Source organism: Terrapene carolina, unplaced genomic scaffold, assembly GCF_002925995.2.
Source record: "Terrapene carolina triunguis isolate 2854851 unplaced genomic scaffold, T_m_triunguis-2.0 Scaffold833, whole genome shotgun sequence".
Lineage (NCBI taxonomy): Eukaryota > Metazoa > Chordata > Testudines > Emydidae > Terrapene > Terrapene triunguis.
In genome coordinates, this window is record NW_020665184.1 from 2,141,406 (window position 1) to 2,156,212 (window position 14,807).

Sequence of the window (14,807 nt, forward strand, 5' to 3'; positions counted from 1 at the left end):
GCTGGGCGCTGCCCAGACCCCGACTGAGATCAGAGCCCCGTCGTGCCAGGCGCTGCACAGACCCCACCCAAAATCAGGGCCCCGTCGCTGCCCAGACTCCGACCGAGATCAGGGCCCCGTCGTGCCGGGCGCTGCCCAGACCCCGACTGAGATCAGGGCCCCGTCGTGCCAGGCGCTGCACAGGCATTTAGTGAGAACCGGTGCTGCAGAGCTAACAATCCAAATTGACACAGCAGATGAAGGCAGGATTGTTCTCCCCACGGTAAAGATGGGGAAACTGAGGCCCAGAGCCACGATGTGACATACCCCATGTCAGGCAGAACTGGAAACAGAACCCAGGTATCCTGCATCCCAGCTGAGCTCCGAAACCACAGACTGATCCATCCGCCTTCAACAGGCAGCCCCCCTCCCAGCGCAGCCTTTGCCTCTGTGTGCCATCCATGGGTCAAGTACCCCATACCGCAGTCATCTCCCAACCGCCGAGGCCTCTCCCTGTGCGTGGGGGAAGGGGAGGGTGATTGGAAGGCTACCCCAGGAGACAGTGAGTGTGAACCCGCCCCCCAGGCTGAGACCAGACAACTCGGTACATGTAACCCACACTCAGAACTGCACAGCCAGGTGAGCTAAGCGGAGACACCGGCCCCGGGGACCAGCAGCGGCATTTGCAGAGCTGGGCGCTGAAGTGCTGAATGAAGGGAGCTGCTGGCTACTCCAGCCCCGACCTCCGCCAGCAGGGGGCGCTGCGGGGAGGGGGCAGGGGCGCTGGTTGGGGGTGGGGGTCCCGGCCGGTCCCGGCAGGGGGCGCTGCGGGGAGGGGCAGGGGCGCTGGCTGGGAGGTGGCGGTCCGGGTGCTCCCGGCAGGGGGCGCTGCGGGGAGGGGGCAGGGGCGCTGGCTGGGAGTGGCGGTCCGGGTGCTCCCGGCAGGGGGCGCTGCGGGGAGGGGCAGGGGCGCTCCCCCCTTTCCAGGCGCTGGCCCGGGTTAATGGTTAATCGCGCCCCGCGTGTGCTCAGGGCCGGGGAGGGGCGCCGGGGGGAGATTAGCCGAGCGCGTGTCATTGGCTCAGCCGCCGGGATAAAGCGCAGGGGCCGCGGGGCCCGGGGACCGTCCTGGTGCAGCCGCCCAGGGGCTGCGCGGCTCGGGCCAGGTGGGCAGCGCAGGGCTGGCACCGGGAAACGGGGACCCCCCCCCAACACCCGGAGAAACGTGAGTGAGGGGCGCCGGATCCAGCCCAGGCGGGAGGGGCCAGGAGTGAATTCCCTCTGCTGGGGGGCTGGGCAGGCTGACACGTGGAGGGGGGCTGAGCCAGGCGTAAAGAGGGGGGCGCTCCTGGTCCCCCGGGGCTGGCCTGATCTGGGAGGCATTTAAAAGTGAGGGGGGGCACTTTATAACTATCCCTCGATCTCGCCCCGCGCTCTGGCTCAGCGGGCTGGTCCTGTGCAGCTCCGTGCACATCTGTCGCGTGCCTGGGGGCGAGATGCGGTTCCCCCCTCCCCGCTGCCCCGTAGCCCCCCAGGAGCCGGCGCCCAGGTGGGTGCAGAGGGGGAGGGGAAAGCCCGCTGCCTCTCATTGCCCAGAAGCGATTGTCCGCAGGGGGCAGCCGGGAGGGGGTGGTGGAGACCGTCCTGCCCTGGGACTGCGGTGATCAGAGCTCGCCAGCCGTCCCGACGCCACTGCCGATGGGCACAGGGATCCTGTTCTGCCCCCGCAACGAGGAGCTGGTGTCTATGCCCCCCCCAGGACCTCTTGCCCTTCCGGGTGCCTGGTAATTAAAGCTAGAAGGACGCCCCCCTCCCCCCACTGTGATGCCTGGGGGAGCCCTTCACATTGGTACCAGGCAGGTGCCAGCAGCGGGCGCCCTCGCGTCACGAGCCTCCATCCTCAGGGTGACCCTGGCAAAGTGGAAAATCAGCCGGGCGACGGAGTAGTTTGAGAGCCTCGGATTTCTCACGGCACTCACCTGGTTTATGCCCCTTAAGCCGCCCCTCCCAGGCTCCGCTCCCCTCTGACCCCCAAATCTAATCCCCCCCTCTCCCGCCCTGGTGTGCGCTGGCGAGGGGCAGCCCCAGGCACTCACCCTGCCATCTCTTCCTGCCCTAGGTTTCGCTGGAGAGCCCCAGCCCGGCCCTGATGGCGACGGAGGCCGCGTCTCTGCCACCCTCTGCCGCAGAGGGGTGTCAGGGGGATGCCCCCGCTGGCCCATGCCCAGACGGGGAGGGCATGGATGTCCCCGGGAAGGACCACAGGCCAGGGGAAGGCGGCGCTGACCCCATCATCACACAAGAGAGGGAGCCTGGGGCACTCGAGCCCCCTGGCGCCACTTGCCAGGACGAGGCACCAACACACGGACCGTCCCCTGCTGCCCCAGGTGAGGGGGGCAGCCAGGCAGATCACCGCGGCACCTGCCCCACTCCCCCAGCACAGCCAGACCCAGCTGATGCCTCAGGCCGGCCAGCCTGCGGAGGGGACGACGGCAACGGTGACGTCCTTGGTGACCCTCCTGGTGCCACCCCCTCCTCGGAGCCACCTCAAGCTGCCGACGTTGTTTGCCAAGCGAGCCCCGGGGAGCCAAAGCTGAGTGCCGGCTCCGAGCAGGGCTGCCAAGAGAGTGCCGAGGCGGCGGGCACAGAGACGGGCGAGGAGAAGGTGCCCAGCCTGCACGGGGACGAGTCACCGGCCACTGCCCCAGGGTCGGAGCAGCTGGCGGAGGAGTCCGAAAAGGACCCGCAGCCGTCTGGGGAACAGGGACCCCTGGCGCTGGTCAGCGCTGGTGCCCAGGGGGGCCAGGATGGCAGCTGTCCACTCGAGCCGGGTGGCACGCCGGTGCCAGGGGCACCCTTGCTGGCACCGGGGGACCTTGCCCCTTGTAGCCAGCAGGGGGCAGCAGGCGCCAGGCCTGAGGCGGCCGTGCCAAGGTCTCCCGTGGCAACTGGTGACTCCTCTGGGCCTGCCCACCTGGCCTGCGACAGCAGCTGGGAGCCGGGGGGCGGGGAAGGCTGGAGGGAGGGACCAGCTGGCAGCTCGGCAGGTGGAGCCGGTGACAACAATAAACCCCGGGGTGAGGTCGGAGCTGGGGCTGTGCTGGAATCTGAGCCGAGCGAGGTGCCACCCAGCGCTGCCGGGCCCCGAGAGACCTCGCCCGGGGGAGACGGTGCCAGGGAGCTAGACGGTGCCACGGGTCCAGCTGGTATCCGGGATCTGACTGGTACCAAAGATCCCGCCGGTCCGCGAGAGACAGCCGGTGCCACAGATCCGACCGGTGAAGATCCAGCTGCTCCCAGCGATCTGGGCAGTGCCACAGCTCCAGCCGGTGCTGACGCGCCGACCAGTGCCGGGGACCCAGCTGGGGCCAAAGAACCAGGAGCTGCCTCGGAGCAGAGCATGGAGAATGGGGACCCCTCCAGTGACGGCGAAGCCGCTCCGGCCCTGAAGCCGGGCGGCGAGACCCCCATCGAGCGGGAGATCCGGCTGCACCAGGAGAGGGAGGAGACCCTGAGGCGGCAGCGGGGCATGGCCAGCCCGCGGAGCACCCAGGAGTACGTGGAGGTGCGGGTGAAGCCCATCTTGAGCCAGGCCCAGCCGCCCGCCCAGCTGCCCAAGGAGAAGGAGCGCCAGTGGGCCGGGGCCCAGATGCAGCGGGAGATCCAGCGGGAGAGGCTCCGCGAGGAAGACCTGATGCATCTGGGCCAGGTGCGGGGCACCTACGACCGGGGCACCCCGCAGGAGCTGCAGGAGAAGAAGATGCTCTTCGAGCACCAGCCCATCCCCGAGCCCCTTTCCCCCAGGAAGCCGGCGAGGGTCACCTGCAGCAGCAGCGCCGAGACCCCCCCGGATCAGGGCCCCCGGGGACCGTCCTTCACTGAGGCCAACAGCCGGGCCAAGGTGGTCATCCTGGAGCCCAGCACCCTGCTGCACCCCAGCCCCGGCCGCCAGCCCCCCCTGGAGCAGAGCCCCTCGGCCCAGGGCAACCCCTTCTTCAGACTGCGCTCCAGGAGCCCCCAGTCCCGGCTGGAGCTCGAGGTGCAGGAGGCGCAGAAGAGGGAAGAGGAGCTGCAGAAGCAGAGGCACTGTCTGTACGGCTGGGTCCTGCCCCCGGATGCCCAGGGGGCGGCCGACGGGCAGGAACCGCGCCGCAGCCAGCCAGGTAAGGGGGGCGCGCACCGGGGTCTGCGCAAACTGGGTCTAGAGGCAGCTGGAGGAAGGCAGTGCTGGTGAGAGCAGTGGGCCTAGGAGGCAGGACTCCTGGGTTCTTTCCCTGGAACCAGGTGGGAGCATTGATTCATACCTAGAACTGGGGTCTGGGAGTCAGGACGCCCGGGTTCTCTTTCCAACTCTAGGAAGGAGCAGGGCCTGGTGGTGAGAACGGAGGCCTGAGAGCCAGGACTCCTGGGTTCTATGGCCAGCTGTCACTGACTCCCTGTGCGACCGGCACTCTGAGCCTCGGTTTCCCCATCCGTAACATGGAGCTAATGACACTGACCGTCTCTGAGGGCCGCTGGTGAGAGACGCTGGGGCTCGGTACCGTTCCAGCCCAGCCACCGGCTGTGACCGGGAGCTGTTCCCATGGGATGAGTGCAGTGGGACCCTCTTCCTGGCTGCCTCATGACTGAGATCCCACTTGTGGCCAGTGAGTGTCGCCAACGGGCCAGCGGGGGCGTCCAGATAGTGGGGGTAACGGGCACCCAGATTTGCTCTCCTGCTGCTTCCCGCAAGGCTCCCGTGGGGCAGAAGTGGGGCTGGCAAAGACAGCGACCCCTGGGGTAAGACACCGGAGCCAGACAAGGCCTGGAAGAAGCAGGTGATGTGGGGGGTGTGTGCAGAGAGAGGATCTAGGGGTACAGGAGGCGGGGGGGGGGGCGTCCAGGTGGCCCTGGAGGGCTGTAGAGAGACAGGTGCATCCCACACGGAGATGGGGGCTTTATCTCCCCTAAAACGTTCTCTGCCTGTCTCAGCAGCACCTCCGGGAGTGCACCCGTCCGTGTGTCTGTCCCGTGCATGCCACGCTCTCGGCATGTGTGGGGCACGTCCCGGGGCCAGGGCTGAGGAGTCTGGCGCTGTCCCCAGGGAGAGAGGGAGGGGATCCCAGCAGCCCCTCTCCCCCAGGCCAGGCCCGGCCAGAGGCTGGGTTCCCAGCCCCAGCCAACCCGGGAGCTGCTGGCCCTGAGCTGCACCTGGGAAGCCGGTGTGTGTACCCAGGGAGCGGTGGCTGCGTCAGGGCGGGGCGCCGGGCCGACCTTTGGCTAGAACGAAAGGGAAAGCCACTCAGCGGTAGTGGGAAGGGGGCAGGCTGGTGGGGCTGGGCCCGAGGCCCAGGGCGAGCCAGGAGCAGGGCCAGCCTGTGGTTTCAGAGCCGGGGTTCTGCCTGTTTCTGGGGATCAGGCCCTGCTGTACGGTCGTGAGCTGAGTGATCAGTATTTCAAGAGCACCCAGATGCCACAATCAAGATCCGGACCCCCCCACTCACACATTGTGCTGGGTGCTGCATGGGCCCCCCCGAACTGAGACTGGGCCCCCTTTGTCCCAGGTGCCGCACGGATCCTGACCCAGAACAGGGCCGCACTGTGCCCCCAACCCGAGATCCGGGCCCCAGGGACTGCGCCGACACCTAATGAGAGCCAGTCCCTGCCCCACAGGGCTCAGTCTAAAGAGACACAGGGAGGGAGGGGAAACCGAGGCCCAGAAGTGGGGCATTGGCAGAGCCGGGAACAGAACCCAGGTATCCTGAATGGTGGTCCAGTGCCCTAGCTGCTAGGTCACCCTACCTACATGCATCCTCCTCCAGCCCCTGGGGCAGGGTGACTCCCCCTAACGTGGGTGCTAGGGTGGATGGCGTGAGGTGGGGCACAGGGAAACTGAGGCTGGGTCTCGGGGGAGTAGGCAGTGTTTCTTGGGGAGGGGGGATGTATTAGGGTACAGAATCTGGGGGGGCGGGAGCCTGGCAAAGCCCCCGGAAGGCGGCAACGGGAGCCCACGGACCCTGACCCACTGTCCTCCCTCTCGTTGCAGAGAGACTGTCCTGCGGGAAGCTGGATGTGACCTGGCCTCCCCCAGCCCTGTCGGGGAGCCCCCAAGAGAATGGGTTGGACCAGGTAACTGCTCTCCTTTCCCCCCTTGCACACCGCCAGGCGATGACCCCTGGGGGCCGTGCTCTGCCACCAGGGCCGGCTCCAGGCACCAGCCTAGCAAGCAGGTGCTTGGGGCGGCCAACGGTGAGGGGCAGCACGTCCGAGTCTTCGGCAGCAATTCGGCGGCGGGTCCCTCTCGGAGCGAAGGACCCGCCGCCGAATTGCCGCCGAAAACTGAAGCAGCGACGGTAGAAGTGCCGCAGATCGCGATCGCGGCTTTTTTATTTTTTTTCTTTTTGCTGCTTGGGGCGGCAAAAACCCTGGAGCCGGCCCTGTCTGCCACTGACGGGCATCAACAGACGTGTGAGGGTGGACACGTGTGAAGGCAGCAACATGGGGAAGCGCCCACAGAGGCGCACGCAGCACGGAACCTGCCTGGCCACAGACACATGCTCCAACACGCAGTTACACGCAAGAGCCCAGAGCCGTTTCTACTCCTTGAGGAGCCCCGTTGGGGGGGGCATTCAGTCGAAGTGTCCTAACTCCTGCAAGCTGCATGCACGCAGCCACACACGGGCTGACATACGGTCACAGCCGTGAGCCCCTCCTGCACGCTCAATTGCACACATGAATACAACGTGCAGCGGGGGCATTCGTGCATCCGCATAAACACAACCATGTGAGCCCTGCACACATACATACACACGGACACGCGTGGCCTCCCCACACAAACACGCTCTGACACACATGAATCCACACGGGAGCGCTGTGCCCATACATAGAACACAGAGACGCACAAAACCACACGGACTCAAACACACACGAGCCTGCACCGGCTTCTCCTCACACGGACGCCTCCTCACACAATATTCGCAACAGACATGCCTGGGGGCACGCACCCCTGGTGCCAGGGTCCCCTTCATCCTCTAGTGGCTGGTTCAGGAACTACAACAGCCTGGGTCCTCCAGCAGCCCCTTGTGGTGGAAGGTCAAGGGTTCGATCCCCGCCATGGGTATGCAAGCCTTGTTCGTTCCAGAGCTGCCTCTGCAGTGGGCACATGGACACGTGGCCTGCCTTGCTCCCGGGAAAGGCCTCTCCCCTTTTGCCACGTATTTGCTAGATCTCTGCCTTTGTTGTCCTCAGTGGCTTACGCTGTCCCATCCCCACCACAGGTGGAGAAAAGCCCCCGGAGCCTTCGCCAGAAAAATGCCTTAATCCAGCGCTGGGAGTCAGGAGCTGTCAGCAACCAGGAGACCCAGGAGTAGGGAGCAGCGCCGAGGAGGGAAGGGAGAGAAAATGTGGGGGGTGGGGGACATCCCAGCATCTCCCATCCTGCTCCAGAACCTACCCCCCCACTTGATCCTTCCAGGATCCCACTACTGGAACCACCATGTGCCCTTCCCACCTACCTGATTGGACAAAGCTTTAATGCATGTGACCACCCAGGCCGCTTTGATTGGGTGATGAACTACTTTGCTTCGCCTCCTCCCACCCCAGCTTTCTCCATGGACCAATCAGGAGAGACCTAGGTGAAACGCATTGTAGTTGATTATTTTTTAGAGCAAGCCAAATCCCACATTAAAGGGATTTTGGAATCCATGGAAGAATGAGGCCTTTAATACTCCAGACTAGGCACTGATCTGAGCTATCCCGGTGTGACTCCAGAATCACTCAAATGGGGTGACTCCAGAGTCACACCAGTGTAAAGGCAATCAGAACCTGGTTCTCTATTGTAGTAAAACACACAGGCAAGCTTGTAAAACGTGTGGATCAGAATCGCCATCACTTTGAACTCTGGGTTGGGTGGGATTACCTTGGGACGCCTGGGTTCTAGGCCCAGCTCTGCCACTGATTTCCTACATGTCCTTGTCCAAGTCACTTCACCACTCCGTGCCTCAGTTTCTCTATCTTTTAAATAGTGGGATGATAATGCATCCCGGGGCAGAAATCATGAACATTTGGCCAAAATACTAGTATAACTTTGATCCCAAACGTATTAAGCCTCAAATGGTCTCCTCCCCAGAAGCAGTCGCTTCTGAAACAAGCCGACAGAGTAGATTGTGCTCAGGCATGAAATCATCTTGGGAAGACGCTACGGGGCGTTTTAAGCGAAAAGGGTTTAAGAAAAAGAATCAATAAACGAAAGGAAAAGCACCAAGCGACTTCACTTATTGCTGCAACGATTCAAAGTGGAGTAACGCAAAGGGGGTCGAGATTGTGCGGTCGCAGCAGGGCCACCCTGGCGGATTCATCAACAGTAATCAAATGAATTAGGTTTTATGTGACGACACTGCATGAGCCAGCTCGCAAATTGCGATTTCCATGGGAGTTTTGCCTGAGTGAGGACAGACCGGATCAAGCGGGGAGGGGCTGGCTGGCTGGGGTAGATGGTGGGAAGAGCTGGGAGGCCCCATAGCAGACGTTACTCTGGGAATTCACCACTGCAGAGCGGCCCTGTGCGGCGATAAAATAGAGCCACTCCCAGCTGCTCTAAGTGACACAGACGTCAGGCACCTGCAGCCACTTGGGACCAGACAGGCCTAAAGGCCCAGCCATGTGCCAGTTTGGCCAAGCCCAGGGATGCGCAGAGGTGGCAGCCTCCCACAGCAGGGTATCATAGACCCCCGTCCGCTGTGGCTCCGGCGAGCGGCGTCAGCCTGGCTACAGCTCAGCCCCCGAGCGGGGGCCCGTTTTCAATGGTTACAGTTCCCGTCCCTTGGTACATTTCACTGAGGACGGTGTATGGAGGTGGAGGAGCTGGAGGGAAAAATACACACACCCCGACCTCCGTCTGTAGGCGAGTCCCTGCGTCCCTCCCGGCCTCAGTTTCCCTAGTCTGACAAAGAGGGATGATCGCCCTGCCCCGGGGAGTGCACCAGCACATGGCCGTAACCCCCGTTCAGGCGTCAAAGTCCGGCGGAGGTGCTGATTACTCAATAACCACTAATAATGAGGGGAACAGCCTTGGACCTAGCGCCGGAGATGGGCCCAGATCCCTTCTGGGTGTAAATCACCCTGGCTGCCCTGGAGCGATGCAGAGGGTTTACGCCAGCGGGGCCGGCACGCACAGAGTGAAAGCGACCAGCCGTGCTCCCCTGCAGCAATTCAAGGGAGCGGCACAGAGATCAGGGCGATATGACAGCTGGCTGGGTTTCGATGACCTTGGGTGTTCACGGGGGTCGGATCCTCCCCTCCCTTAGAGGTGTAAAGCAGGAGTGACCCCATCGCCGGCTCCGGAAGCTCATGTCAGTGAGAGCCGTATTCGGCCATGGGATCAATTCGGCATTCGCTTGAGGGCTCCCCTGGGCTGACTCCACCCCGTGGCCACGCCTTGCAGCCTGGGCAAACACACCGGGGGATGCAGACAGGCTCTTGGGAGCCCCAGCCGGCGCCATGCGGTGTCACCATGGGGGGTGGGGGCATCTGGCTTCCCCAGGGGTGCACACGGGACTGGAGGCCGGCGACGGGCAGAAGGACCACGGCTTCGCTCCACAGAGGAATGGAGAAAGCAGCCCGACGTGCCGGATAGACTCACAGATAAGCCACAGCTGTTTAGCTGGGAGGTCTCAAGCCACGTCTCCAAGGGCAGCTGTCAGCAAAGGATGGGCCCATGTGGGCCCGTGTTCAGCGAGCTGGCTGGCACCGCGCCAGCCCAGCCCGAGATAAGTCACTGGCCTTGACGCTGAGCTGGCATCTCCGGTGCCTCCCTGCTTCTGTCGTGCCATGGATAGAAGCCACGGGCCACGGCTGAAGTTTGTTCTCCCCACTGAAAGTGGTGCTGGGCTTGGGGGGCACCTGGTGGGGCTCCTTTTGGGATCAAAGCCCCCCTGTAGCTTCGGGCAGGATCTCCCCTAACCTAAGCCATGACCCAGTGCCCCGGGGTGGGCTGGGGAGCCCAGCAAGCCGCATACAGCCCTGACTTGTGGCTCGCCAGCAATGGGCCACGCAGGGTCATGCCAGCTCCTTCCAGAGCAGAGATGGATGGTGAAATGCCAGCCGATGGGCTGGGGCAGGGTGCGGAGACGGGGGCAGGAAATCAGTGTGAAATTCATGGAGTACACGGCGTGGGAGGCTTCTTTGGCTTCAAATTGGGGGCCCATTCAACTGAAAAAATTGCCCATGTACGGACGCCTTCTGGGACGCTATGGAGGGGCAAATGGTCAGGGCCCATCTAGACCATGATAATGGGACCAGGCCCTGACTAAGATCAGTGCCCCACTGTGCCAGGCCAACCAAGATCAGCGCCCCACTGTGCCAGGCACCGCTCAGACCCCAACCGAGATCAGGGCCCCATCGAGCCGGGCGCTGCCCAGACCCCAACCGAGATCAGGGCCCCATCGAGCCGGGTGCTGCCCAGACCCCAGCCAAGATCAGGGCCCTGTCGGGCCGGGCGCTGCCCAGACCCCGGCTGAGATCAGGGCCCCGTCGGGCCGGGCGCTGCCCAGACCCCGGCTGAGATCAGGGCCCCGTCGGGCCGGGCGCTGCCCAGACCCCAACCGAGATCAGGGCCCCGTCGCGCCGGGCGCTGCTCAGACCCCAGCCGAGATCAGGGTGGGGGAAGTGAGAGTCCTGGCACCAGCGCGTGGATCCTGGGGCGGAGGGCGGGTGAGCTCGCACAGCGCGGGGGGGCTGGGAGCTGGGCGCTCCAGCCCTGCGAGGGCCGTGCCCACGGGCGTCTGGGGCCGGTGCCATGCAGCTAACGCTGAACGGGCTCTTTGTTTCTTTTCCTGTCTAGATAAAAAAGTTCAGAAAGAAAAGGCGCTGGGAAAGTGGGATGGAAACAGCTGCTAATCTGCCAGGGTGGGGGCAGGGAGCTGAATTCTGCGCCAGAGCCAGGGGTCTAACCACTAGAGCCTGCTTCCTCCCCGCAATGGGGAGAGAACCCAGGAGTCCTGACTCCCAGCTCTCCCTGCTCTGACCACTAGACCCCACTGCCCTCCCAGGGGGAAGCCCAAGCTGAAGCAGTGGCTGCCTCTGGGAGCTGGGACTTTGGCCTCATAACATTTCCCACAAGAAACAGGAGGGGAGCCAGGACTCCTGGGTTCTATCCCAGCTCTGGGAGGGGAGTGGGGGCTAGTGGTTAGAGCAGGGGGGTTGGGAGCCAGGACTCCTGGGTTCTATCCCAGCTCTGGGAGGGGAGTGGTGGAGAGTGGTTAGAGCAGGGGGGCTGGGAGCCAGGCATCCTCAGTTCCATCAGTGTATGGCGTGGGGGGGGGGGGGAAGTACTTTGGCCGCTACCACAATATAACAGCTGACTCCAGCGGCTGCCTGGGCTCAGGCCAGGGTGGGGGCTGGAAGCGGCTGGACTGTCTGGAGATTCCACTCAGAAATTCTCCCCCGGCGCCCAGCTGGGGGCTTCCACCTCCTAGCCTGAGCACCGGGGCAGCTCCTGCCCGCACGGGAACCGAGGGAGCAGCTGCTCTGGCTCCATGGCCCAGCCAGCGCTGATCCTGCCAACCAGCGCTACGGACCCCCTGGCCTGAGACCCCCCAAACTCATTTCACACCAAGCCTCTGTCAGAGGGGAATGAATCTTGGTCTCTCCTGACTGGGGGCCTGATTGGAGCCGGTGCCCCCTAGAGGAGACAGGTCCCATGCCCCCCCCCCCCCCCGCGAGCCAGCCCGCCCCCAGCCCTGGGGCCGGATCAGAGCTGGTGCGCCCTGTGCCCCTCTCAGTGGGTTAGAGATGTGAGTGCCCAGTGGGCAATAGACCTACCCCACCCTGTGCCTGCGCCCTGCTCTGGGGGGGGAGCCAGGGGCCCTGCTGAGTCAGCAAACAGCCCTGGGGTTGCTGCTGGAGCCCAGGGAGTGCCGGGAATCAGTGCCAGGAAGAAGCGACTCAGGCTCTGTGACTCACTCGGGGTGAGTGGGACACGCCTGGCAGCCCCAGGCGGGGACCAAACCTCAGCAGTGACCCTTGGCAACCACAGCATCTCCCCAGCAGGTGTGGTGCTCGCTCCTCCCACATGGCATTTCCACCAGGCCAATGGGGGAGGCAGGGAATTTCCCCCCCAGTTTGCACTAGTGGGTGGGCCGGGCCCAGAATCCGCTCCCAAGGAGCCAGATCCTCTCCTGCTGTAAAGCAAACCAGCTCCACTGAGCCCCACCAGCTGGGGATGGGTCCCATTGACTCCCGTGGAATCCTGGCTCCCAGCTCCCCCCGCTCTAACCACTAGACCCCACTCCCCTCCCAGAGCCAGGGAGAGAACCCAGGAGTCCTGGCTCCCAGCCCCCCCCTGCTCTAACCAAGCCACCCCAGTCCCCTCTCTGTGGCGTGTTCTTCCGGCTGCTCTGGGCGCCTGGTGTCGTCCTTCAGCCTGCACTCCCCCCAGCTCTGGATCGCACCGTCCCACGCCCGGGGGACAGGGAATGACGCTGACACGTGGGAGCGCCCTATCTTCTTTCCCAGTTGCCTTGGGATAGTTACTGCGGGCGGGGAGGAGGCCGGGTGAGAACACTTTGCCCTGCAGTAACATCTTGGATGGACTTGGCCCAAAGGGCTCAGTTCCTGGGGCCCTTTCTGGGAAACTCAGGAAGTGTTTGCCCCTGGCTACACAGGGGAAACTGAGGCACTGACCGTGCCTCACCCAAGGACACAGCATGTCTTTGGAGTGCGGAATAAAACCCCAGAGTCCTGCGGTAACCACTAGACCCCATTCCCCTCCCACAGCCAGGGACAGAACCCAGGAGTCCAGGGTCCCTACCCCCCCTCCCCGCTTTAACTCCTATATCTCATTGCCTAGGGGAGGAGCGACATGAGCTACATCAGTTAAATCCCAAAGTGAACCCTGGATTCAAAGACCCCCAACGTGAGAATTCCCTAAACGTTAGCTACACTGTTCTAAACAGAGAGACACGCCCCTGAGCTCAGAGGAGGGGTGGGAGAGGGGTACAGGGAATCAGGACTCCTGGGTTCTAGCCTCGTCTCCAGCGGGGGGCATGGGGTCTAGTGGGAGACCAGGGGGCGTGATCTGAGTCGTCTGAGGTTTGTCCCCGCTAGCTGAGCCATCTCTGCAATCTAATCATTGCCTGGTTTCACCCTCTGTTCTCACACCCTGGGCGTGGACCCTTTGTGGGGACAGGCACACGCCACCAATTAACACCTCGTAAATCCTGGTGCCCTTCCCAAGTGCCAGCGCCTGGCTCTGTGGCATGCCCGCCACTCCCCTCTCACACCCAGCCTGTTCTGCCGTCCCTGGGTGGATCGAGTTGGGCAGGTCTCAGCCCACTTCCAACAGGGGCTGTTGTGCCTCCAACGTCCGCCACAATGGCACCAAGCCTGTGGGGGCACCTGGGCTGGAGAGAGAGACAGGATGGGGAGACCCCACCCTGGCCCCCCAACTTCTAACTGGCTGCCTGGCTATTCCTCGCTCCTTGCTGCCCCTGTGTGGTGTGTGCGGGGGCTGCAGGCTCTGCCAGGTTCCCCAATGGACTGGGCGATGCAGAACATGGGGTGTGAAATCTGGGTGGGCACTAGAGACCCTGAGGTGGGTGGGGGCGGCTTGGCACTGGGCTGCCACCCACAGTCAGGGGGGTGACAGCCTCTGCCAGGACCCTGAGGAATCATCTGTCTCACTTCCTCCATCACGGCCAGGCTGGCTCTGGACACAGCATCACCCTCTTTAGGGGGTGGTTTGGAGCTGAGACTCAGGACTCCTGGGTTCCATCCCCAGCTCTCGGGGGGGAGGGGGGGTGTTGGTCAGCAGCTGTGTCCTGGTCACAACGACACCACCACATAAAGCCATTGCATTGGATCACAAAGTCATCATGCTGGTGGGGGAAGGGGAGGAGAACCCAGGAGTCCTGGCTCCCAGCCCCCCTGTTCTAACCACTAGACCCCACCCCCCTCCCAGAGCCAGGGAGGGAACCCAGGAGTCCTGGCTCCCAGCCCCCTCTGTTCTAACCACTAGACCCCACTGCCCTCCCAGAGCTGGGGAGAGAATCGAGGAGTCCTGGCTTTTAAACCGCCCCACCCCCCCGCTCTAACCACTAGACCCACTCCCTTCCCAGAGCCGGGGAGAGAACCCAGGGGGCCTGGCCCCCCGCCCCCCCCCCGCTCTAACCACTAGACCCCTCTCCGCCTCCTCCATCCAGCAGCCCAGGGGATAGAACTACAATCCCCAGCAGTCACTGCAGCAGCGCCATGCATGCTGGGAGCTGTAGTTCCATTCTGAGGGGCCCTGATCCCAGGACTCCCACAGGCTCCACCTCCTGAGGGGAGGGGCAGGGTATAACTTCCGGGTCGCGGGGGCAGGGAAGGGGAGGGGCTGGGTTGGAGGGCGTGGGAGGGGTGGGGGGGGCGGTGGTTGGGGCGGGGGGCTGGGAGCCAGGACTCCTGGGTTCTCTCCCGGCTGGTGGTTAGAGTAGGAAGTGAGGATTTCATCGGTGGCGCTGGGCTCATCTCCCTCCCTGGTGTGGGGGTGCCGGGGGCAGGCCCCTGTTTGGAGGAGATGGGGGGTCCCTGCCTCGGGCTCCGGTAGCAGCAGGGCAGGGGGGTGCTGCAGTGCTGAGCGGGGGCTGGGCACAGAGCGGGTTGGGGGTGGAGGGGGCAGGAGTGCTAGGAAGTGACCTATCCCCGGGCGGGGGGGCAGCGGTTCAGTCTCCCCTAACCGGCCGGGTCTGTCCCCAGCGCGCCCTCCGGCCCGGCTGCCAGGCAGTGACCGCGCCCCGGAGCCTCCACCGCACGCCAGTGAGCCACATCCCGCTCATCCCCATCGTGGTGGAGCAGACGGTGAGCCGGTGCCC

At 64.1% G+C, this 14,807-nt stretch overlaps 1 protein-coding gene across 1 annotated transcript in view; it reads left to right on the forward strand.

Annotated features, from left to right (window-relative positions):
* Positions 1 to 12,431: 12,431 nt before the first annotated feature.
* CLPP (caseinolytic mitochondrial matrix peptidase proteolytic subunit) overlaps positions 12,432 to 14,807 on the forward strand; it is a 4,908-nt gene continuing 2,532 nt past the window's right edge. Inside the window, exons 1-3 of the mRNA XM_026660592.2 lie at positions 12,432 to 12,444; positions 12,806 to 12,871; positions 14,654 to 14,793. Of these exons, the coding sequence (XP_026516377.1) occupies positions 12,432 to 12,444; positions 12,806 to 12,871; positions 14,654 to 14,793 (219 nt within the window). The remainder of the gene's footprint in view (positions 12,445 to 12,805; positions 12,872 to 14,653; positions 14,794 to 14,807) is intronic.